Source organism: Sarcophilus harrisii, chromosome 3 (genome assembly GCF_902635505.1).
Source record: "Sarcophilus harrisii chromosome 3, mSarHar1.11, whole genome shotgun sequence".
Lineage (NCBI taxonomy): Eukaryota > Metazoa > Chordata > Mammalia > Dasyuromorphia > Dasyuridae > Sarcophilus > Sarcophilus harrisii.
The window spans coordinates 400291536-400318390 of record NC_045428.1 but is presented as its reverse complement, the minus strand read 5'-3'; the positions used below and the strand labels follow the sequence as shown (position 1 = coordinate 400318390).

Here is a 26855-nt window from a genome sequence, read left to right as displayed (position 1 = left end):
TTTTCATTACAATTAATGTACCTGATTCTCATTTTTCTAAATACCCATAATTCTCATTGAAATCAGCAGAATGCATGAGAGTGAGAGATTTGAGCTGAATATGTTACTCAGTGGGAGCTGCAAGAGTGAGATTTGAGTGTTTATTTGTCTGGGAAACTATCTTTCCAAATAATGACAGCTTAATGAGACTTACATATATAATATGGTCTTTCTGGCTCATGTTCAATTTTTTCTGAGACAAATGGACAATTCCATGCTACATTGTTCTCTTTTAACTGTACACATAGGAGTCATTATTAGACTCAGGGTTGTAGAGAAGACTAAAAAAAATACCTTTGAGAATAGGCATTTCCTTTATTGTAGCTGGTTAATATTGTATAAACATGAACCAAAGGAAAACACAATCAAACTATGTGCAAGGAGAAATATAGGAAAAGCATTTTTTTCCCTTTTCAATCCCTAAAACCCTAATATTCAAACTTAGACATTTTGTAATTTTAAAAAATTGTGCTTGTTTCCTTGCCTTTGCATCCGATCTTTTACAAAGATTCAGCTTGGGTACCAGTATCACTTGTGTCCCTTAAAACATAAGTACCTGTGTGGTAAATATAAAAATAGTTTTATTCGGAGTCCAATGCCATGCCCACTTGGGCACTTAATAAATTCTGAGTATTGGAAAGAAATTTTTAAAAAAAGCAACAACCTGGAAATGTGAACAGAATCTAAAAGTAAATTGAAATCAAAGTCTGATTATTATATAAAGTAATCCCAGAAACCTATGGGTTATCTATATCACTCCATAACCATGTCTTTATTACTCAACTCTTAGAGAATTCATAGATCTCTGGTATAAGTTAATGTCTGACATAAAAGAGATGACAAAATTATCTTAGATATTCATCTTACATGACAGAGTTTTACTCTTCCAATATCATGATATTTAAGTCCTAAGGGATCTTTTTAAAAGATCTTAGTAGAAGATTTTTGTAGGATTGAAGAGAGTGCTCCTGAACAGGACAACAGCAGTTCTTATGGTTAAGTAACAGTTCCTCTCTCATCTCCAGTACCTCTGCTAATCTTCTATACACATACTGGTAGCAGGACCCTAATACCTGTATAATAAAATCACTTAGAAGCATTTTCTTGCATTCCACCAATCTTTACATCTCATTTTTCTCCTTCCAAAAAATCCCCTGCCTTCTAGGTATTAGAAAGAAATAACATGCTTTTGATTGCTGTTTGCTACTTTGTAAATTAACTAATCCCTGGAAATATATGCATATAAGTGGTTTATTTGATGGGCATTTTTCCCAGTGATTATGCCATGGAGTGCCTTCTTCTTTCTCTAGGCATTCTCATACATGTTCCCCTGACCACAAAGGTAATTCAGTGACAATGTGGTTTAAATGGAGCATTGAGAGGAGAGTGTTCTGAAGATACTGATTTGTCCATTCCACTCTACTGCTTTCCTATCAGACACTACTGATTCAATGCATAGCAGTTTATGAGTGGTGGTGGGGAATTAGTGGTGAACTGAAGGGGTTAAATTCTGTCAATGCTGGGATTGTCAGAATCTTACTTCAGTGTCAAAGTAGTAGTGCTGCTATTGCCTTTTAAGTTGAGATGGACATTTGTTTCTATGCTGACCATACGGGGATTTGATGGACAAGGAGAAACTCTTCAAAAACCCTGATTTGTCAGTCAATAGCAATAGATTGTGTGAGATTAAGCAGCTAAGTAAATCTCATTATATCTTCATTTTTCATCTATGAGATGAAGAAAATAGAGATGATTTCACCCACTATGATATGACATGCAACTTCAACCCTTCCTAATGTCTAACAGTTCTACTCTATCATTTTCTTTAGCTTGCCAGGCAATTACTCAAACATATATCTTCTCAATTGAACCCCATTCTACCCCCTCCCCTGTAAATATACACACCTACAGACACCTACACACAGAGACATTCAAGGAGATAACTTTATTGCCTAAGATCATCAAGAAGATGGAGGCCATCCAACATGAAACCCCATAAATCCGCCTCTCTTCTGCATTGCTCAACCTAATTAACATCACCACCCTCTATCTCCTACTTTCCTCTTATAGTTATAGTTATAGTACTCAGTTCCACAAATATTTCTTCAATCTTCCTCCATGATAGGGACTGGGACTGGAGAGACAAAAATGAAACATCTTGCCTTCATGGAACTCACCTTCTACTGTAGGGAAACAATATTTATATAGATAAGTTTGCAAAATATATTCAAAATAATTTCAGGCTACTCATACCTGGAGGAACCATAAAAGACTCTTATAAGAGAAAGCAATAGAGTTGAGCCTTAAAGGGAAATAAAGGTTGCAATCTAGAAGAAAGAGGGTATTCCAGATTGGGGAACAAGCTATGCAAAAAAAAAAAAAAAAAAAAAAGAATGTGTAGATGCAGTATTATTACTTGGCTGTTAGCGTCCTTCCTTATCTAGTCTGCCTCTCTCGTTCTACAGTTGAGAAAACTGAGGATCAATGACTTTAATTGACTTAAGTGTCTAAGTTGAACCAGGTAGTAACAGAGCAGCAAGTTGTCCAGTTTAGCTAGAATATAGCATGCATAAGGGGGAATAAAAGGAAATCAGTTTAGAAATACAAGTTGAATGGATTTCAGGCCAGAGGAGGTTGGATTCTATCCTAAAAGCAACAGCAAATCACTAGAGCTTTGTGAACAGAATATCGTCAGTTGTGTGCTTTTGGAAGACCACTTTGGCAGCTATGTGGGGGAGGGAAAGAGTGTGTCAAACTGGTATCAAACTCATAGAAACAGGGGCCACTAACCTATGCATAAAAATCCCTGCATGTTGACTTTTAAAAACATATATTAACATTGTATTTTGTTGTGAATTTATTTATTTTGTTAACTATTTCCCAATTTTGTTCATTAGGTCATATATTTGACACTTGACAAGTCCACATGACAAGTGATGAGGGCCTGAAGTAGGAAAATGACTAAATATGAAAAGGAGACAATAATAATAGGGAGCATTTATTTAATACCTTGAATATTTGAAAAACACATTATAGATACTATTTAATTTTATCCTCACAAAAATTTAAAAAAATGTCCTCACAATAATTCTGGGAGGTATGTGATATTATTATCCCCATTTTTCAGATGAGGACATTGAGATAACTTTTCCAGTAAATAAACATTTGAGGCATAATTTAAACTCATGTCTTCGTGACTCTCAGTCTACCTAGCTGCCCACTTGGTCTTCTAAAATCACAGGATTATAGATATGATAAGCTTTTAAGCATCTTTTAGCACAGTGAAGGGGATGGGAAAAGATCACTATGTGGCACTGTTTTAGAGAAACAAAAATAAAGCATCAAAGCAATCACTGCCTTCAAGCAATTTACTTTCTGCTTTTCAGGACAGTAACTGGCACATAATAAGCACTTAATAAATGCTTATTTAATTGAATTGTATATAATAAAGTAGAACTAGAGTTACCAAGGCAAATACAAAGGAGAGGGAAAATATGAGTGAGTTGGTAGAGCTAGTAAAGGCAGCATCTAGTGCGTGGGAGAAAGGAGTCTGATTCCTGTGAGCCAAACACCAAATTATTTTAGTTTAAATACTTGCACTCTGAACTCTTTAAGTCAGATGTCTAAATTTCATGTCTATTCAATAAAAATGGCCATGCTGGTATTAGTTGTACAGTGCAAGAACTTTCATTTTCCAGTAGGAAAAAGTTGGCGTACTAATGTACTTAAAACAAGTTGAAAAGGTTAAGAAAACCTTAGAGATGGAAGATGTCTTCTACATCACTTAGTCCAGCTTTGCATCTAATGCAGGAATTTCTTCTACAATATACCAGACAAGTAGCTCATCCTCTGTCTTAATTTTTTTGAGTGATTAAGAACTCATTAACTAATGAGGTCATTTCAATGAAGAGTTGGCCATTTAGTTGGATTTTAAAGGACTGGTAGGAATTCAACAGACAAGAAGAAAAGAGTTCACATAATATCCCTGTCTCAGTTTTCTCATCTGTAAAATGGGGAAGCCAGGCTAGATTATCTCTAAGATTCTTTCCTTCTCTAAATCTTATGTGACGGTAGTCCTTTTTCTTTGTAAACAAGGGCAATTGCTTTTTCTCCATTCAATCTCATTCTCACCAGCCAAAATTCTTCTGTAGTCAGTGGGCAGATGACCCCCAAAGTTTGTTTTCATCTCTAAGCACAGATGTTGTATGCAAAGCAGACATTCAAGGCACAACAACACTGAAGAGGATCAGTTTGGATGTTGATTAGTGTTTTATAAATAGCTGCATAATTAACATGTACTTACTGCAAAAAGGTATACATAATATTGTATTCCCTGTTGTAGGCTGTAATGAATCTGCCGCCCGTTCATCCTAGGAGGTTTTCACTTACTTTCACCATGATAATTTTAATATGTGGAGCCATTATTAGCTGAATTAAAAATAAGTAAATGAGCAGTAAAAATACAGAAAAATTACAGGTGCCTGTGGTGAGTAAGATAATAACTAGGTAAAAATATATGAAATAATTACAGTGTATGAAAGGCAGAGCCGGCATGAGGAAAATGACTCAATGGAATATTAAACCTGCTGTTGGCAATGTTCAGAAGGCACAATCTACATCATGTTCTTTATCTCTCCTGATCCTCAGCTCATGTCTTATTGTAAACAGCTCCAATCTGTCAAAATGTGCCTAGTCAAAATAACTGGCCTTTTAAATCCAAAATTTTGTCATACCTATATTTGATAACCTGTAAACTAAACATCCAAATGAATAATTGAAGTATTGACTCAATGGACTAAATTTGTAAAATATTTTGGATTCTTATAGTGTTAGGTTTGCTGATCGCACTGAGTCTTTTATAAGCTTCATTAGCATGCTAATTTCTCCTTATTTTGGTATATTGGTGTTTTAGAAACATTTCTGGGCAATTATAATGAAAGATAAACCATAGAGGCAGGGTTTGAGGAATTTTAGAAAATGATATTGCTCTTGGTTCCCCAAAAGTGAATACATTTTTTTTTAAATTGGGAAGTCTAAAACTCTGGTAGTAATCATGGAGATTCAAAAGACATGGTCCCAGCTCTCAAGAAGTCTACAGCTTTTTTGAGAAGACAAAGCCAGAATACTCAATGTAGTAGTAAATACATAGCTAATGTCAGAGTTGTAAGAAAAGAGAATAGTCACCTGCACTTATCAGTGAAGATTTCTAGGATAAGAGACGATTTGAATAGGGTGAATAGATGGGAAATTTAATAAAATTAGGCTTGTAGGAAAGAATAGCCCATTTTTTGTCTATCCAAAGTATGACGACAGAAATCTCTTAAACTATAATAGGAATAATTTCATTTGTGTGCCAAAAAAAGAAGCTCCTGACTACAAGCATTATAAAGTTGGAATATATAATAATCAACTTCCAATTATTTGTGTGTCATTTTGCTGCTTATTGGATTATAATTGTAGTCTTCTTTTTGCAATTATTCCTTTTCCCTCTTTCATTGAGCAAACTTTTAGGCTAATTGCTTTTGCTATTTGGTATGATTGAGTAATTCAGATTATCTTTAATATCAGACAAATATAAACTTAATATAAAAATAAATGAGCTGAAAATATTACTTCTAATAATAATTCACAAGCACACTGATATTCTATTGGAGAAGCTATGAATTCGTCCAAGAATTGGTTCAAGGATTAGTCCGTTCTTGAAAACAATTTCAAACTATATCCTCCAAAGTCACTAATCCATATTCTTTGATCCAATGATATAATTACCAATCTGTACCCCTAAGTGATCAAAGAAAGAAGACCCTATATGTACCAGAATAATTATAGTAAAAAACTGGATACTTAGAGAGCACTCATCAATTGGGAAATAGATAAATTATGGTGTATTAATGTAATGAAATAATATTGCACATTAGAAATGAGTGAAAGCATGATTTCAGACAAACTGGGGAATACTTGCATGAATTGATACAGAATAAAGTGATTAGAATCAGAAGAATGATTATACATAACAACAATGCTAAAAAGAAGAAAGTACTCTGATCTATTCAATGGCTATCTAAGTTTCCAGAGGACTAATGATTCTATCCTCTTCCTGACATACAAGATGACAAATAAGATATATACTTTCAATACATGACCAGTTTGGAAGTTCATTGTGCTTAAAAGTATATGTTTTACATGTTTTTATTTTTTAACTTGAAAAAGGTGATGAAAGAGAGGAAGCAGATATAAGGAAGGAAAGAAAGATATGATGAGAAGAAAACAAGGAAGGAAGGAAGGAAGGAAGGAAGGAAGGAAGGAAGGAAGGAAGGAGGGAGGGAGGGAGGGAAAGGAAAGGAAAGGAAAGGAAAGGAAAGGAAAGGAAAGGAAAGGAAAGGAAAGGAAAGGAAAGGAAAGGAAAGGAAAGGAAAGGAAAGGAAAGGAAAGGAAAGGAAAGAAAAGGAAAGGAAAGGACAAAGGAAAGGACAAAGAAAAGGAAAAAGGAAGGGAAAAGGAAGGGAAAAGGAAAGGAAAAAGGAAAGGAAAGGAAAAAGGAAAGGAAAAAGGAAAGGAAAGGAAAAAGGAAAGGAAAGGAAAGGAAAGGAAAAGGAGAGGAAAGGAAAGGAAAAAGGAAAGGAAAAAGGAAAGGAAAGGAAAGGAAAAGGAAAGGAGAGGAAAGGAAAGGAAAAAGGAAAGGAAAAAGGAAAGGAAAGGAAAGGAAAAGGAAAGGAAAAGGAAAGGAAAGGAAAGGAAAGGAACAAGGAAAGGAAAAAGGAAAGGAAAAAGGAAAGAAAAAAGGAAAGGAAAAAGGAAAGGAAAGGAAAGGAGAAGGGAGGGAAGAGATGGGAAGACAAAGAAAGGAGAGGGAAAATGAATGAAAAGAGAATAATTGAAACATTTTCTAATACACAGAAGAGAACAAAGAATACCAGAAAGAATCAGAGAGAAGTAAGATAGCAATGAAAATAGCATATTGAATTTATTATGTTTTTTTAAAAAACAAGCTGTACATAATAGAAATTTACAATGTCATAAAGAATTATTTTTCTACTTTACAAGGTTTATGGAAAGTGCCATTTTATTTGGCCTTTTAATTTTAGAATGAAACATTCTAAATAATTCTGACAGTAATTTACATGATGGAATGCAAAGAGTCTGGAAATTAGGAGGCATTAGTCTAAATCCTGGCTCTGCTATCTAAGTAAGCTGTGTGACTTTATTCTGATCTATTAAAGAGGTTTATTAAAGACTTCTTTCAGTTTCAACACAAAAATGTTAAAACATTTAACATTTTATAGTGTTAAAGTTGAACTCTGCTTCTAATTCATTACCTATAAATATTGTTTCTGTCCTGGGATACTGTTAAAATGATTCAACAGCTCTTTTTTTATAGCTAGAGGCCCAACTTTGATTAAAAAAAATACTGCAGTTTTAATTCTATCTTTTCAACCATCCTCGTCACAACCCATAACCTTTCTTTAAACTGCATTCCTAGTAATACATTAAGATTAACAAAGTAATTAGTTAAAAGCTTGTGTCCAAGTCACCAGCTTAAGAGAGAAAGTGAAAATTTAAACCAACTTTTAAGAAATAATGTAATTTAACATATATTGGATTACTTGCCATCTAGGAGAGGGGTGGGGAGAAGGGAAGGGAATTGGAACACAAGATTTTGCAAAGGTCAATGGTGAAAAATTATATGCATATATGTTTTGAAAATAAAAAACTTCAATAAAAAATTAAAAAGAAAAAGAAGTAATATAAACCTGCATGCTTTAATGAAGGCATTGGTCTATTGTTCTGGAAGGATGGGGTAAGAGAGAAACAGAAAGACAGACAGAGGCACAGAGACAGAGAAATAGAATGAAGGCTCATTGGCTTTGGAATTGGCTTAGGAATCCTACCAGTTCCTTCAAAACAGCATCTGCCTGTGTCTCATACATATTTAAATATACTGTGTTGGACCTAGAGACCAGTGATGACAAATTTGTGGTGGCTGTTCTACTAAAACTCTTGTCTATGCTCACCTCTTTGGATTTTCTCAACATCTTCTCCTTATAGTTTCTAAGGATGGGCAGGTCTAGCTTATTAATCAAAGTCAGACCCTAACAGCCTCAGAATCAAAATGAACTTCCCTGAGGTCAAGAAAGAAAACAGAATTTCTGCTAATTTTTGTGGCATTCACCTCCCGCGTTCTATTATATTTTGTGGAGAAAGAGCTATCTTCTGAGAGAAAAAGTGCATGATCTCTTGAGATCCTTTCCAATTTAATGGTTCTATAATTTCTAAGTATTTTGCTGCTGATCACCACCAGATTCTTTCTCCAAAATCTCATCTTGGCATAAAAGTAATCCTGGATTTGTGCTAGCAGAACTCAAGCAATGTCCAATTACCCTTGACATGGAAAAATTTTGAATATCTCGACCCAGCAATAAAGCTTGTCCAGTGTCCCCAGAGCCAGCCTGGCTAAGTTGGACACAGTGCTGAATTTTCTGAGCACAATAACTCTTAATATCTAATTATTACATGATATAGAAGTTGGACTGGATACCAGTAAAGCTGATATCATTACAATGAAACCAGAGAACTTTGGAGAATCAAAGGATCAATACTTTATTTTCAGAGAGCAGCTTGATATCTTAAAATTTCACTTGAAGTGAACTGGTCAGTTTTAAATTTACCTTACCTTTACAGAATTGTTGTAAGGATCAAATAGATAATGCTTATAAAGCACTTTGTGAAAGTACCCTATTACCTGTCATCATCAACATCATTATCATTCTGTTCTTCATAACTTTTGTGATGGAATTAATGGTCTAAGGACAAATTGTTCCCTTGGTATATTTCTTTTATATTTAATTTTAGGTTAGTCATTGTCCAAATGGATAAAATGATTATTTGCTGTTGTTGTTATAATTGTCACTCACTCATTTCAGCCACTACTTTATTTTTTTCAGAAGTGTTTAAAATCATTCATGAGTCAATTTAAAATCATTCAAGAGTCATGAGATCTTTAGTAGATTCCAGTAGGGACTTATTCAAACCAAAGGCCATCCTATCCTTCTGTCTTTTATGTAACTGGCGATGGCAGTGATTTCATACTGGGTAAAATGCTTTCAGATCTTTTGATATTGCTTATTTGCATGGTAAAACTAAGAAAAAGTGAAGGGGGAATGATACAGTTAACTTCCAATACACTGACTTCCTTGATGTTTCTCAAACAAGACATTCCAATCTTCCAATTATGGGCATTTCCCCTAGCTTTCTCACAGTCTCTTTCCTCAACTCTGTGTCCTGGCTTCCCTGTCATCCTAAAATTCTGCCATAGTGCCAGTGCCTTTCTTCTATTCATTATTTCCTATTTATCTCATATATAACTTATTGTACATATTGTTTGCATGTTGTATCCTCTGTTACATCATGAGCTCTTTTGCCCTTCTTTGTAACCTCAAGCCCTTAGCACTTCCCTCCTTCCCTTCTTCCAGTTACTCTCCCTACTGCGTATTCTATGATCGAGTGACATTAGATTTTCTTGCTGTTTCTTGTACCAACTCTATGAATGTCCCTCATGTTTGAATTTTTCTCCCTCTTCATTTCTTCTTCCTATCTTTCCTGGCTTCTTTCAGATCCCAGCTAAAGTCTCACCTTTTTCAAGAAACCCTTTCCTGATCCCTCTTAATGCTAGTACCTTCTGTGGATAGATCAACTCCAATTTATTTTATCTCTATCTATCTATCTATATTGTTTCCCCCATTAGAATGTGAGCTCCTCCTGAGTGCATCTCCTCTTCTTAGAATAGTGCCTGGCATATTGTAAGCATTTAATAAATGTTTATTAGCTCACTAAGAGGAACTTAATAGAGGAGTCTGAGCTACCAGATTCTTTGCTCCTACCAGCTCATTTTAACGTCACTTTTAATCAGTATCTTTCCTTTTCTTTTTTTTACTGAAGCTTTTTATTTACAAAACATATGTAAGGATAATTTTTCAACACTTACCCTTGCAAAATCCTGTGTTCCAATTATGCCCCCCTTCCTGCCACCCCCTCCCCTAGATGGCAACTGATCTAATAGATGTTGAACATGGTAAAAATATATGTAAATCAAATATAGGCATACGTATTTATACAATTTATCTTGCTGTACATATCTTTTCTTTGTATATCACCAAATTCTTCCCTGGAGTACCTTCTTCTCCTTTTCCTAGTGAGCCATTCCATACAATAAAGAATGCTTTTCCAAAAAAGAAGAGAAAAAACAATTAGTAAAAACCAAACATTATTTTGAGGAAAAAATGAAAATATATGCAATGTTCCACACTTGCTATCAATTCTCTTTCTGATAGAAATTCTCTTTAAGTCTTAAGGCTCTTTTCACAAAGTCATCAGATTTCTGGTTTCTAGGTCCGTAGACACTGGACCCCTAAACTGAATCCTTCAGGATGCCTTGTGCTTCAGCTAGTAATGATTGAAGAGAATATTTTGGGAAACTAGAAAAGATTAAATTCTTGAATGATTAGGAACATTATGTGAATGGAATAAATTTCAAGAATTAATAACTGCAATAACAATTAAAAAAATCAGAACCTTTGAACATGAAGTTTTTTAGGAGGCAGGAAAAGTTGGGAGTCATGGTACTTGGAAATCAAATTCAGACATAAAGGTTCAGAAATAAGCTAAAGTTAAAGACTCTAGAGCAAAGGTAAAAATTCCCTACTTTACAACTGTGGAAGAACTGGAATCCATAAAAAGCTTATTAAGGTTCTGCAAGGCCTAGGGCTAATACTTTGGTCTGTATTTTTATTCCATAGTAAGTTGAATAAGTTATTGTCAACAAGAGACCAAATTGCTTTCCTATTAAATCCATATGTTCCCCAAACTCTAAAGAAACTAGTTTTCCTGAAATTCTTTTTTTTATCTTTTTTTTCTTTATTTCTTTTTTAGACTTTCTAGCAATCATTGACAGAAGCAAAAGACTTGGCAAACTATGTTATGTCATTTGCTACAGACATGAGATAAATTTTCTTAACATAAAAATGGGAAAAGACATATATTTCTCCTATTTCACAGAGGGAATATCTTCTGGCATAGTGGGCAATGACTTTAATATCTACAACCAGATTTACATGAAGTTTAGATGTAGGCATACAGTTGATATGATGATATCCTGCTTCTATCTGCTTTACCAATCAGGGACTCCTTCACTAGCTGACAATGACCTTGGAATTCTAGACTAGATTCAACATAACATGAATTGGAATCTGCCATTTTTGTGTTTAGGTCACATGTCTCCTTGAAAATCAGGCCAAGTTAACCTTGAACATATTAAATATCTCTCTAATGCATTATTTAGTATCTTGATATTATAAAAAAAAAAGTTGTTCTCATCTAAGCAATAAGAAAACCCTTCATCTCAAATCTTTGAAATGATAATCTGTCAGTAAATTTTGCTGGAAGTATTTTTTTTTAAACTAGAAAATGTGGGAAATAGATTTTTTCCCCCATAATAAACCAGTCTCTCAAAAGCCACATTATTAGAATAATTGTCATTTCCTAGAGACATTTTTCCTAAACTCTAATTCCAGACTCCCAAAATTAAATAATCATTGAAGAAAAAGGGCTCATTTTCTATATGAGGTTTGACCATGTTAAAGTGGTTATTAATATACTTGCTCAACCTTCTATAAATATATCCTGTTTTATGATTTATTTAATAATAATTTTGTTTTTTTTAATAAAATTGGTGATGGCATAATTTTTAGAAATGGATTGAAAATTTTACACGGTAAAGTACCATAAGAGACATCTGTCTTTCAGGAGTCACCAATAAATTTAACTATAGCATTCACAATAGTTAGCATTTACATAGAGCTTTAAAGTTAGCAAAGTGATTTACATATACTATCTCATTTAATCTGCATAATAACACTGGGGATGTAAGTACTATTACCCTTAGTCTCCAGATGGGGAAATTGAGTCAAATAGGAGTTAAATGACTTGCCCATAGTCATATATTTAAACAAGTGTCTGTGGCAGTATTTAAACTGGGGTTTTCCACATTCCCACTTCAATGCTCTATAGATCATGCTATTTACCTGCTAAAAATTTGTGAAGCCATCATACAAGATCAAAGAAGTGGCTGGCAATGTTGGGTCTAGATTGTGTGATATAAAGGAAAGGGATATTGTTATGTTGTAAATACTTTACCAGGATTACAGTTAGACATTCTGCTTTAGGCAGAGTGATAGCAGAGCCTTGCTTTCAAACATTATCAGGCTGAAACAAATGTTATTTGACTGCATCATCTCAATCTATACTGAATTTACTCATTTTTACCACTGCCACTTTCCTCCCTTCTTTCAACCATCCTTCTTTACCCAAACTCCTTCTTTATCATCAGATAACATATTTCAAAGACCAGAGACCTGTGTCCCTGTTGCCATACTGGCACAATTTCATAGCCGTGATTAGTGAATTGCTACTGTCAAAAAAACATCATCACTCAGAGATCCACTTCCAGTGATGACAGGCTTTTAGAACTTAGCAGATTGATCCAAAGATGAAAGATAGGTTGTCCATGGTCAGGCTCATATAGAAGTAGTTCAAGCTTGGTAAGACCTTTCCAAGTTTGCATTTTGGCTGACATAGTCATCAAAACTAGAATGAATACAACAGTACAATAAGACACCAAAGATTTTAGTAAAGGTTCAGTGTCTTTGAAAAAAGAAAATAAATTAATCTTTTCAAGCCAGATGCACTCTGAGTCATTTCAAAATCACAGATTAACATGAAAATCAAACCAAAAAAAGAATGAGTGAATGGGGTGAGGAGGATAGGTAAGGATCAATAGATGCATAGTCTACATTATATTTTAATTATTTAGCTCTATTTTCTAATTCTCTTAAGTCTTTATTACTATTAGGTTTGAACATGATGATCTACTGTGATTTTTATTTTCAATTAATAAGTAGTTTTGTTAAATACTTACCCAGTTGTCTATTAAGTATCATATGCATATTATAATGTCTTATGGGAGATTACAGTTGCAATTATACCACTTAGAAAATAAAATAAAGAAAAGAAAAAAAAAACAAGAGACTGAAGGGTTAATCAGGAAAAAAAATCATTTTCATAGACAGTACATGTATTTCTCCTTTTCCCCCAGTCAACTCCGAGAGAATTGTAGTAATACAGGTAGACCAATTTCCTTTTTTATGAATCCAGTGCTCAATTTATGAAAACCATTTTGTAACCCATTTATATGCAGGAAACCTTTGCTTTAAGGTTCTGTCATTTACTTTGATCATGATTATTTATAACCCCTCTTGAAAATGCCTTTTACTGGTATAGCTCTCAGGAATAACATTCCTGAGAGGCTGTTTTCTACAATGCTTTAAAACTGGTAGTAGAGCCAAGGAAGGATCTGCTCTTTTTTCTTTTACCCAGTTGCAAAGTAAATGGCTATGTTTTATTAGTAACTTGAGAGAGAAGGGTGTGTTAAATGAAAATAGGCAAATAATTAAGCACCTACTCTTGGCAAGATATTGTGATTTGCTCTGTGGGAAACATAAAAAAGCATGCTGGTTCTGGAGTTAGAAGACCCAGGCTAAAATCTCACCTGTGACAGTTTCTTCCTTAGTGACCTTGGGCAAGACACAAACTTTCTGAGTTTCAGAACCCTTATTTATTCTCTGAGCAATGGACTAGATGGCTTGGGGCGGGGGGGGAGGCTTCTAGCCCTAAATTTATGCTATATTATTCTCCAAGTTATATGCATTTTGGTTCTAAAACAAAACAAAAATATGAGGAAAATTAACAAGATTGAGAAAATAGTTTAAGGTGCAAGGAGAAAGTGGCAGTATGTCAAAGAGGAATAGATCAGTATTATCCTACAGGTTGATCTCAAAGCCCAAACTGGTTAATTTCTAAGCCAGAAGTTGCAGGTATTTACCCCTCATATAGTTTCCTAGAAATCCCAGAAGAATGGAGAGTACACCTTGGTAATCGTGACTCAAATTTATTTCTGGGGTTGGTGATGGAAACGTTACTTTCTGTACCCTCATTTTCCCCTATTTTTCCAATCCTCCAGCTGGGCTTAGCTATGACATCTACTTCCTTCTCCATGCTCATGCATTCTATTCTTAGCATTTCCTACTACCCTCTTCCTAGCAAGTGCACACTCACAGACACAAAACTTCTTAAAAGTACCTCTTCCTGGTTAAATGGATCCCTACATTACATAATATGGTACCTGCCAAAGATAATTCACTAAAGGAAGAGAGAACTTTAGATTAGGAACAGAAAAGACTTTGCATCAAGAGGTGAGATTTGAATTGTATGGTGGAATTGCAATAGGAAAAGAGGAGGAAGAGGGTATTCCAGTGGGAGAAAAATAATGGAGATAAGGAAGTTCAAAGGGATGATGTTTGGAGGCCTGGGGAACTTTGATTGAAGCAGATGATTTAGTTAGTGGAGTTAATAGAAGGTAAATCTGCAAAAATCATTCAGACAAGATTATGGAGGTATTTGAAGACTAGAATAAGGAATTTTATATTTGGCCTGTGGGAAATAGAGGGGCTTTTTGTCATTTCTAGCACCAATGATTGACATGTTTAAAGTAATGCTTTTGGAAGATTGGTCTGGTGACGATGTGCAAGATAGGTTGGAGAGGAAAAGAGACCTCAGGCAGAGATACACCACACATGGCAGGTCCCATACAGCCTAGTATAATGTGATTTAATTCTGGCCCTTTACAAATACTTCCTTGAAGAGCAAATTTAAAAATTTTGAATGTATTCCTTGACCCCTTGGCACTTACCATGCACAGCCTTCCCAAGGTACAGAACAGGACAAAATGGATTATGCCCTCAACAACAAGAGACGAGTCATCCGCCTGGTCCTCCAGTGGGCAACTTTATATGGAGACTTACTACAAGAGGATGAAGTAGCAATGGCCTTCCTAGAGGTATGCTAGAACGATTCTTCCTTTTTCTGCCCCCTCTCTCTGCAGTATGGTTTAAAGGGACTTATTCTAGAAGCAAGATACAATGTCGATTTAGAGTGATGTTCCCATTTCAAAGAGGATAAAGTAAGGAATTATTAAAATTAGGGAACCTATCACTTTTCTTAGTGATGGAGGTGAAGGAGAGAGGAGACACAAGGTGGTCCTGAGGAGTCACAGAAATAGACCTATGACTGGACATAGCTTTTGACCTAAAGACCATTCAGTTGGAAGAGAACTTTCTTCCAGTCCATGACCCTAAATTTTCATTATGTCTCCTACCCCCATTTACCTCTGTTAATAACGACTATCCTCCATTGTTTATTTGAGCATCTTACCGGAGTAATACTTTACTCTACTGAAGACAGGGAGCAGAAGAAAAAGATAATTGTTTTAAAAATCCTTGTAGCCCAAATGCTTATTTATGATCCTATGTTTTCTGAAATGGATGACCCAAAACAAGATATTTTTTGGCTGTCTGTTCCTTTTTTTCCCTTCTCAGCAGTAATTTTTAGGTCAGAGGGAACAGGATAAGCATAGTGAGGCATAAGGATACCTTATGGTGATGGAATGGAATTGTTTTCTAAAATTTAATGCAGCATGATCATAGGAGTTTGAATTTTACAGGTGCATCCGTGGCCTCCATCCACTTGATATGAGCGATATATGCCACAGGCCTACTATATTACAGATAATTCAAGGCAAGGGTTGAGCTGATGCAGAAATACTTCCCTCTTCTTTTACCTCTTCCCATCCGCCCACTTTGGCTAATGAGAATATTCATTCAAAATTGCTTCTGTTACCACCTTTTCTGCCTCCTCACCTTAGTAACGGTAAAAAAAAAAAAAATACTCCTGAGGAATGACAATATTGAATAAAGTTTTCTAAGGAAGATGAACAAGGGCAAGCATCCCAAGCTGATGGAACATAATATAAAAGGAGACCCTAACTGAGCAAGAAGCTTAACAAAACTGACAGGAAATTCCTCTAATAAAAAGACTATTTATTTTATTAGTGGGAACTCCCTTTTATCACTGTACATTAGCAATTTATCTGTAATTTATACTCTTAAAAATTCCCTGTAACTTTGAGGAATTAAGTGACATGCTTAAGGCTATGTAGCCAGCAGGTGTTAAAGGTAACATTTGAACTTAGATCTTCCTGACATTAAAGGCCAGGCCTCTATGCACCCTATCATACTCTTCTTTAGAGAGACAAAGAGATAGGGGAGAACAAATCCTTTGTATTGATGAAGAATTGATTTTTATTTTAACAAGTTGACCAGCATCTTAGCAGCTGCAAATCTCTTTTTGAAAGATGGTCCCTGAAATTTGAGGAGAAAGACTTCTAACATATAAGGTGTCCCTAAAGTCTTTGTTCTGTTTTAAAGTTTAAAACTGATGAAGGTCCCTGTTTGATATTTAATTACTTTAAGGGCTGAACTTTAAGATGAACTTCAGAATTGATTTTAATGGCTCTAATATCAAAAACAAAAACAACCTGTAAAGCTGAGTTGAAAAACTTGCTAAGCCTCGTAGCTGTGCTAAAATGTTTTAATAATATTAATCATTTTTAATAATAGTCAATGTAACATATGATGTCTTCAATTTTTTTCAAGAAAAATATTTTTATAGAATTAAGCAGCAAAGTGATCTTAAAATAGAGACTATCATAAAAACCATGGAGAAAAATGACATATAAAATGGAATACTTCTTTTGTTGAACTCATTAGTGACTACCAAATGAAACTAAATTGTGGACCCTACTTCTTAATCTTTGCAGAATAACATATCTCTGATTATTATGGTTAAACAACATGTTCTTTATTCATTTCAGGAGTTTTATGTATCTGTATCAGATGATAGCCGGTTGATTGCAGCCCTTAAGGAACAGCTTCCAGAGTTAGAAAAGACAGTCAAGCAAATGTAAGGAGAGTATTGTCTTTCTTTGTCTTAAGCACGCTACCTCTAATCACAAGCCCTTCTGACACACCTTTCTATATTAAAGTTTTAAAACAATTTAAAAAGAAGCAATCACATAGCATTTTAGAATCGAAGGACCTGAGTCCAGTGGGATAGGCTGTTATCACATAGAAGACAAATAAAAGGAAGTGAGGTTCCATGTTGGAATGCAGCTAGGAGTTGCAGTAAATAGAGTGTTGGGCCTGTAAATCAGGAGGAATTATGAGTTCAAATCCAGCTTCAACTCACTATCTGTGGGATCTTGGACAAGTCACTTACTTTCTGTCTGCCTATTATTTCCTTTTCTGTAAAATGGGGATAATAATTGTACCAACTTCTTGGGAAATTAGAAATAATATTTGTAAAGTGCTTTGCAAACCTTGAAGGCCTTTATAAACGCTACTCATTACCAAGTCTAAATATCAGGGTAGCAGTATAAATTGACTTCTTCCTTTCCTCCTAGATTTATATTAACAAAATGGAGCGCTTCTGGTTTTAGGCCTCAAATTCTAAGATCAGAATGGCCAGACATTTAGTTAAATAATAATAATAACAAGAATAATGATGATGAATGATAGCTAAATAATTGATGCAGTACACTATGTGCCAGGCACTATAAACACTTTACAATTATTATTTCAGGGAGGGGATGCCATAACATGCAAGTGAATCAGATTTAAGTGAGGGAGGTCTGGGCAAGGTCACCTGCCTCACTTTCCCCTCCAGAGCTTTCTGGATCTGGCCAAATACAGATCAGAAGGATTGGAGATGACCTTAATTACTGTAGATGAATACTTATATGAAAGCAGCACTTACATGAAGCTTCCCTCCAGCCCAATCCTGTTGAGTATAATATTCTCATCATATAAACCAAAAAGATTGGAAGATGAAACTTGAGTGACATTTGAAGTTCTAGGAAGAAGACAAGCTAATGAACTTAAGGATCCTGGTTGTTAATATCATTCCTGCCTCCATCTTAGCTGATCCCTTCATTGCCTCCCATGCCCTAGTCTCCCTAACCTGAAATGAAGATGATCTTCTCTTCTTCTGAGAGTGTTATCTCATTGCTTATGTAAGGGAAGACAGATGTTAACAAAAAAAAATAGAAAATAATATTTATCAAAGATATTGAATGATGGGTTCTCTCTACTTCTACATTTTAGTTCAGAAGATGCCAAGGCTCCACAAAAGAAGGTGGGTAAAAAGCTTTGAATTGGAATATATTGTTTTGTGTTTAGTAAAATTACTATACTCCAGAACACTTAACTACACCATTTAAAACATAATGAATATTTTTAAGATGACAAAATATTTTACTTAATCTTTCTGGGCCTGATTGATGCCCAGGTATACTTTTACTGATACTTTAAGGTAAGGTAATTATTCTCCTCTATAACATTTAATGCAATTGCTTTCCTCCCCCCAGCACAAAGTTCTTTTGCAACAATTCAACCCTGTTGAAGACAAAGCACAGAAACGCCAACCTGTTCGGGGGTCTGATGAAAGTAAGCACCATTCATTTTGTATGGCTTATTACAGGTCAGCTAAGTAGCACAGTGATGACTAGAGTCAGAATGGCTCATCTTTCTGAGTTCAAAGCAAGCCTCAGACACTTTCTGTGTGACCCTAGACAAGTCACTTAACCCTTTTTGCCTCATTTCCTTATCAGTAAAATGAGCTGGAGAAGGAAATGTCAAACCACTCCAGAATCTTTGCCAAGAAAACTCCAAATAGAGCTGCAGTCACAAACTGAAAAACAACTGAACAATAATATTGTGGGTCAGAATAAAAATCTTCCCTCCTACATTAATCAGCTTGGTCCTTCTCTGGTCAGAACTGGTCATCTCTGGCCATTAAGCAGACCAATGCAGAGAGAGCTGGACTCAGAATCAAGGATATTTGAGTGCAAACCCTGTCTCCGGCTTTATTAGCTGGGTAATCATCATTTTGCCCAGAATTACCTTGTACCTCAGCCTCATCTTTAAAATCGGGATAATAATAGTACCACCCTTCTAGGGTTTTTATGAGAATCAAAAGAGATAGGATATACACAAAATTCTCTGCAAAATTTAAAATTACTAGGGGTCTTCCTCAATCCAAGCAGTTAATTGTACTTCTTATCTTTTGTTTGAAGTGAGATTATTTAATTCTAGAGACAAGCATCATAGCTTGGTTCTATTCCATAACTATATGACAATGGGAGAGATGCCAGGGTATCTGTCATCAGGTGCCCCCTCTATGAGGGGAGCATTCATTTCATAGATGCCCAGGAGAATGGAGCTGCCTCAAACTCTTTGAGTAGAACCCATTAGGTGATTTCAGAGAGATCAAAATTCTTCCCAGTAATCCATTCATCTTCAAAGACTCACCAAAAGCATTGTGAGCTAGGAAAGAAAAAGTCTTACATTTTCCATTTCAAATCATTGAACTACATCCCGGGACTCTGGGAAGGGGACCTGCAAACATGGCAACTGAAACTATTCTCTTCAAATATAAAGTGAAGTGTCCTTCTTTCAACAAATGGCATTAACTCAAAGTACATAGGTAAATGAACCAGGTGAATGAGAAATTTTAAACACTGTGACTTCATTACATAATTAGAAATGGATCACAGAATTCTAGCACCAGGCAGGGGATGTGATGTTGCTGAAAGGTGCTACTCCAGGGCCTGAAACTCTGTACCACTTTGAAATATTCATCACGAGGGTATCTGGTAATCATTATCATTAAATGTCTATAGTGTGGTACTTTGGTCTGTTTGGTGAATTTTTCACAATAGCCAGGAGAGGTTCAGAGTCTTCAAGCAGGCCCAGATTATGGGCCTAGAAAATCATTAACGTTCTTGTTCTTTTGGTTTCACAGGCATCTGATTGAGGGGCAGAGAGAGGAAGTCATGAATATATTTGTTATAAATAGCAGCTTATGCCATTTCATATATTTAGCTCAGTCCTTTCTGGATAAGTAAAAATGTGAATCCATGGGAACATTAACATGGAAAATAGTAGGCTAAAATAGTAAAAAAAAAAAAAAAAAAAAATGCAGAATGAAGAAAATATTTCTAAAACTTGTGATTTTTAAAAAGTATGTGGTAGACTGACATACTGTAGTAACATTTTTCTCTTTTTCACAGTTCTGTTTAAAGTCTACTGCCTAGACCATACTTATACCACTATCCGCGTGCCTGTGTCAGCTTCTGTGAAAGAAGTTATTAGTGCCGTAGCAGACAAATTGGGTTCTGGAGAAGGACTGATAATAGTCAAGATGAGCTCCGGAGGAGGTAAAGACTTAATCCAGATGTTATACTTGTCTGCAAAATGGAAAATCCCAACTGATCAGAAACACTGGGTCAGGATTTGGTAGAACCCATCCATGCTAATTTAAGTGGATTGGGTGAGTGCTCATACCAGCAATTCATTTTTTGTCATCATTCTTAATAATAAATTTGTATTTATATACATCCCATCACATTTAGTTCTCATAACAGATCTCAAATAGAAAGTGATTATTTCCATTTCATAAATAATGAAACTGAGATAGAGGAAGATACAATAATTTCAGAAGATACTGCCCTTAGACATGGGTCAGTCCTGGATTCAAATCTTGACTTTACTATTTGTGGGTCCTTAGAAAATTCTGCAATTATGTTTAAAAGAACTGCAATCTATGTCAGATCATTTGCTATCTTGAGGAGGGAGAAGTAAGGGAGAAAGGGAGAAAAATTTGGAACACAAAATCTTACAAAACTGAATAATAAGAATTTTACAAGTGATTTTAATTCAAGAAGAATTTATTAAGGACCTTCTGTGCTGGAGAATCTGCTAAGTGCTAAGGAATCAAAGACATTTTCCCTTGAGAAGTTTATTTGAGGGAAAATAACACATCCTAAAACAAAATGTAGCAAGTTACTCCCGCCTTGAGCTTTATTTTCCTCATCTGTGAAATGAGATCACTATCTACCTCACATGGTTCTTGTTATTTGGAAAAACACACATCTTTAAGTATTATCTGTGGTGCATATGGACATATACATATGTGTGTATGTGTACTATGAGTGATCAATATAAGAACTAGATTATTAATATGAAATCAGAACCATTATACATGTTTACCAAGTTCTAGATCAGAACCCTATCCATTAAAAAAATTAGGCAAGTTTTACTAGACATTAATGATTCTTGCAGCACTAGGACTTTTAAGAGAAGTCAGTTTTCCTAAGTATTTGAATAGTTTTCATGAGTTGTAAATGATAATCCATAGTCTTGCAGGGGTCCTCAAACTTTTTAAATAGGGGGCCAGTTCACTGTCCCTCACACTGTTGGAGGGCCGGACTATAGTAAAAACAAAAACTTTGTTTTGTGGGCCTTTAAATAAAGAAACTTCATAGCCCTGGGTGAGGGGGATAATCATGCTCAGCTGCCTCATCTGGCCCGTGGGCCGAAGTTTGAGGACCCTTGGTAGAGTATCTAGCTCAGGACCTGTTTGCTGCTACAAATAGGTTGAAGGTTGCTTCAGTTTTTTTTTTTTCCCACCCACATTCATAAATCTCCGAAATCTATCCATAGATATCCTTCCATAACTTGGGGGTCCATGGAATTTAAAAATCACTCTCTTGGTATCTATGTAATATCAAGAGATCTAGAATCCTTGACCACCCAGTATATTGGGTACATTTCCTGTGATCATGAACTAGAAATGGATTATAATGTGTACCATTAGAGAAGGGGGTATTTGTGTTATGGAACCTTATTGAAGCAGACTACAAAGTAGATCCATTCTCAGAATAATGTTTTTAAATGCATAAAATAAAATGCAAAGGATTTCAAAGAAAACCAATTATAATGAAATACAGTTATCATTTTTTTAAAAATCCATACTGCCCAAATTATTTTGGAAAAAATGTTTTTGTGAGGAAATAAAGAAAATTATAAGAAATTATTTTGAACAACTATAAATAAAACTGACAACATAAATGAAATATATACATATTTATAAAATATAAATTGCACATTAGTAAACTAAGAAATGAAGAGTTTAAATTGCTTGATCTCAGAAAAATTGATTAAATAATCCATAAATGAACTAAAATAAAAGATCAAAAGAAATAAACAAAATTAAACAAGACCAGATAGATCAGAGTCATCTAAATATTAAAATATTTTTAAATATCCAAATAAAGGAAACAATTTGAACTAATTGTACCAAAAGTCTTTTTGAAAAATGTAAATAATATATATTCAAAGTCCAATATTAAAGCAGAAGTCATCTGAGTTTTATAAAGTTTTCTCCTCCTTTCCAACTACTCTGCATTATTGCCAGTTAGAAGCAAATGTATGTTTATAATTATGATAGCAGCTTAGAACTGAATAAATTGAATCTTTGGTAGTCTTATTCTTGTTTTGTAGTTATTTCAGATAGTGTTGTTTTTTCTTCTAACACTGAGGGCCTGAGTATGCTATGTCTCTTTTGTTGTTGTTCAGTAGGTCCCTTTAGTAATGTGTTTCATACAGTCACTATCCACATTCAGGTAATTCACATGGCTGACAATTTGTTGGTGTGATTAAGGTAGTGCAGCGAATTTCAGATGTATTTAATGGGCAGTCTTGTGCTTTTATATTCACAGAAAAGGTGGTGCTCAAACCTAATGATGTTTCAGTATTTACAACACTCACTGTTAATGGACGTCTGTTCGCTTGCCCACGAGAGCAATTCGATTCACTGGTATGTATGGATGCTGTTTTCATAAAAGCATCTGCAGTCAAAAGCTTGCATAATCTTAGTGTTTTAAAAAAAAGGAAAAGAAACACCTTGAATTCTGATTGGTCTTTCCTACCAAAAAAAAAAAAAAAACATTTAAAAAAACACATTTTGGGTAAAAATCATTTTTTTTAAAAGATACTCTAAACTACAAATTTGAGGCTCTGGTATTTATTGAAAAGCACTAATACAAAAGTACAATTTCTACTACCATTTCTATAATCAAGAACATAGTCTACTTACTTTCCAGGTACTTTGAAACTTGAAAGTTAAAATAAACATTATTCAGTATAAATGTGTTATCTGTCAGACATGATAGTGACATCCATGGACTCATTAAAGTGAAATCACTATTTAGCAATGGGAAAAAGTTTGTCTCTGTAAATGTTCTAATTTGTTGTTCTAAGATTTTAGATATTATTACATCAACCTTTGCAATATGATCCTGAGCAAAATATCCAAGTAACATATAATTTAAACATGATCATCAAAATGATTCTGAAACAATCCATATACTTCCCAGACACTATTACTTGTCAAAGGTACTACCATGTTCCTGATTATCTAGGTTAACAATTCACTAGTCAGCCTATAAAGAGACAGTAGATGAACAGTTAGGTAGATAGAAATTGATAGGTATTTTTCTTTAATATGATCCTTCCCTAATTCCCTAATTTAACTTGTCTGAACTATTTCAATAAGTTTCTAACTGATTTCCCTTGCTCAAGTTTCCCCCATTCCAGTACATCCTCCACTCAGTGGCCAGTGATTTCTCTGAAGGGAAGACTGATTAGGTGACTCTCCAATGCCTCAGTAGTTCTATATGACCTCTAGAATTGAACATAAAATCCTCTGTTTTGCATTAGGGACACCTAGGTGGCACAATGGGTAGAGTATTGGACTCAAAGTCAGGAAGACATCAAATAAGGACTCAGATAATTCCTAGCTATCATGGACAAGTCTGTTTTCCTCAATTTCCTCGTCTGTAAAATGATAATAGCAGTATCTGCTTCAGAGGTTGTTGTGCAGACTACAGTGCTTTGTAAAGCATTGTGGCATTTCTATAATGCTTTAAAGTTTACGAAGCACTTTAGTTTCCCGTCTCTGGAATTTTCTCCATCCTCACCTCTTAATTTCTTTGCATGAGTCCTTTCTTAGTCCCCACAATGGCTAGTCCTGTCCTCTCTGAAATCACCTTGTATCAACACAGGATGTATACTTTTTTGATATACTGTACCTTGTACTTTTTTTTTTCTCTTCCATTAGACTGTGAGCTCCTTGAGGGCAGGCACTGTTTTTTAACCTTTCTTTGCATCCTCAGAACTTAGCACAGTGCTAACAAGTAGCAAGTGCTTAACAAGTGTTTTTTGATGGATTAATCTTGTACTTTGAAGGTACTCTACAAATGTTTGCTGCATTAAACTAAAATACACCAGGCATAGATTTATTTTCTGCTTACTCCATATAAAGGGGTTGAAGAGTCAAGTCTTTTCCAGTGCTGTTTGGGAGAAAGCCATGGAGCCATCTTAAATGGCAAAGACACAAATTAGATTCCTTAATAGATAGCAATGCCATTGACATCTGGGCACCATCCAATATTTAGCACCACACAAAACCAAGGGACTGCAGCCTCTATATCTCTAGGGCAGTCTCTAAGTATAAGTGGTAGTGGGAAATGCACTAGAATGGGGATCAGAAGACTTGAATGGACTCAATCTCATAGTTGAGCTATCTCAGGCAACTCACTTCATTTTTCTGAGCTTCACTTTCTTCATCCATAAAAGGGTAGATTAAATGACCTTTTACCGGTTTTACCATCACATGATCCGGGTTTTGTTTTCTTTTGAGATATCTTATATCCATAAAGAAGAATTCACTTTTCTATACATTTATTCCTAGATTCAGTTTTTTATTATTCTTTGGAAAAGAAAAGGATATGTATAAAAATAATGGGTTTGATTCTGGGACCAAATCAGAAAAAAATCCTGAAAAGTGAGGTAGCAGCTAAAGGCAATCCCCTTCAGCTTCTCTTTCACTCTGGAGCTGCTCATAGCCAGCACTCAAGAGCCCAGAAAAACAGGACCTGTTTACAAAAAAGCCTAACCCTTCCTATGGTCATGGTAGAAAGGATAACTTTTATATAGAAATGACATTTCTTTAAGGCAGAGCAAGGAGTTTCTAGGTAACTGATGATACAATTTACCTCTGTTTCTATTTGTATTCTTATACATTAAGTTTAATTGTGTTTTGTCCTGGGCTGGAAGTGATTTGGGGTTTGGGATGCAGAAATCACTGAAAATTGGTGATAACCAATCTGGATCACCAAGTCAGCAACCACTACATGCTTAAAACATTATTTTCGGTAGGGAAGCCTCACATAATAGATTATGTGTCAAAGACCATGAGACCAAGGTCATTAAAGATCATGGGAACCTAAAGGATATCTACTCTGGGGTATACCACAGACCTGAAAATGCAGAGAAAGATTCTGAATTCTAATATTTCTTCTTCTAACTTGTTATATGACCTGGGATTTTTCCTTACCTATAAAATGAAGAGATTGAACTATATGCATTATTTGAAGTCCTTTCCAAAAATAATGTTCTGTATTTTAATATTGATTTATGAATTTGCCCAAATTAGTTAGAATTGAAATTTTACAGAATGCAAAATGCAAAAATATATCAAAATTATTTGAATGGAAATTTGCCAAGGACAGTATCATCTCTTTCAGAATAACCAGTGCCCCCTTTCCATTTATATTTGAAGAGTTTATGACCTCTTTTTTTTAGACCAACAGTTTATAAAGCTTGACCATGGTTCTATCCATGTACTTTTCAGCCATCTACTGAAATATATATATTTCAATATATACATAGAACTGAAAGGATGGTTTGCACATTATGCAAATCTTGCTTTTCTTTTTAGTATATATAATCAATTCAATATTACTTTCAAAGCCGCTCTGCTTGCTATATGATTCCTTATTTTATCTTGTATGTATTTCAAAAACATGTTTTAATGACTCCCTCTTTTTTCTTTCTTTTCTTTTTTTTTTATTTTGGGGGTTAACCCTACCTCTATGTCTCCTTTTCTCCTCACTTTACCTCTACTTCGTACATATATTCATTTGCAAAAAGGAAAATAAAACCTTTGTAACAAATGTGCATATTCAATCAAAATTAATCCTCTTACTGACTGTAACCCAAAAAATGCACATTTCAATCTGAAATTTGAATATCACATCTCCATCTGGTAGCATCATTAGCAGTTCAGTGGTTGGTTATTGCATTGATCAGAGTTCTTAAGTCCAAGTAAACATTTCCAAAAGCAAGTCATTTTTAAAAGGGGCAACTAGAAGTAGAAGAGAAATGTTTCCACGGAGCACTATTTAAGGTGCTATGTGATGTGTTTACAACATGAAAGCAAATGGGGGTTTCTCTTGCCAGCTGATTCTTGTCAAGTGTGTCAAATGGCTTTGGCACAAAGATATAAAGCAAGGCTATCTCTAGATCCCTGTGGAGAAGACACTAACTTTTTAAGCCTCTGTTTATTGGCAGATGATCCTGCATCCTTACAAGCCATTACTGCTTGTTAGGATCATTCTTCCATTTGAATGCTTGAATGGTAGAAAGGAATTTGTACCCTCTTTGGTACATTCATGCCCATATGTACTTCTTGGGGCCAAATACCTCTTCCTGACAAATAGTTCTTTATTAGTATTACTGTGAGTTATGTCATCACACAAAGGAGTAATCTGAATATTATGTGAAAATTTTAGCACATGAAGCACCCTTTTAAGTCCAAAAGCAATTCTCTTTTGGAAGACTTCAGGGATATCATCTATAAAGTAATGTTTCTGACTGAGATTTGGGCTGATCCCATAAATCAATCATTCAGAGTGTATTTACTAAGTGCCAGCTATGTGTTCGCACCATGTAAAGCACCATGGAGTTGTGGAGATGTGCAATACATAATCCCCACTCTCAAGGAGTTCATCATGTAAGAAGAGAGACAAGAATAGCATGTGTACATTGCGCCAACTGACCCTGAGTACAAACTGGAACTCATTCAGAAAAAGGCAACTGGGATAGTGAAGACACTGGAGGCCATCATGG

The 26855-nt window shown here is 35.0% G+C and overlaps 1 protein-coding gene across 9 annotated transcripts in view; it reads left to right on the top strand.

Annotated features, from left to right (window-relative positions):
- The window catches only part of RAPGEF4 (Rap guanine nucleotide exchange factor 4), a 339342-nt gene that overhangs the window by 272445 nt on the left and 40042 nt on the right, over positions 1-26855 (top strand). For all 9 annotated transcript variants that reach the window (XM_031960444.1, XM_031960441.1, XM_031960446.1 and 6 more), the window contains 6 exons: positions 14836-14986; positions 16859-16947; positions 18147-18177; positions 18410-18488; positions 20114-20260; positions 22604-22701. In XM_031960444.1, the coding sequence (XP_031816304.1) occupies positions 14836-14986; positions 16859-16947; positions 18147-18177; positions 18410-18488; positions 20114-20260; positions 22604-22701 (595 nt within the window). The remainder of the gene's footprint in view (positions 1-14835; positions 14987-16858; positions 16948-18146; positions 18178-18409; positions 18489-20113; positions 20261-22603; positions 22702-26855) is intronic.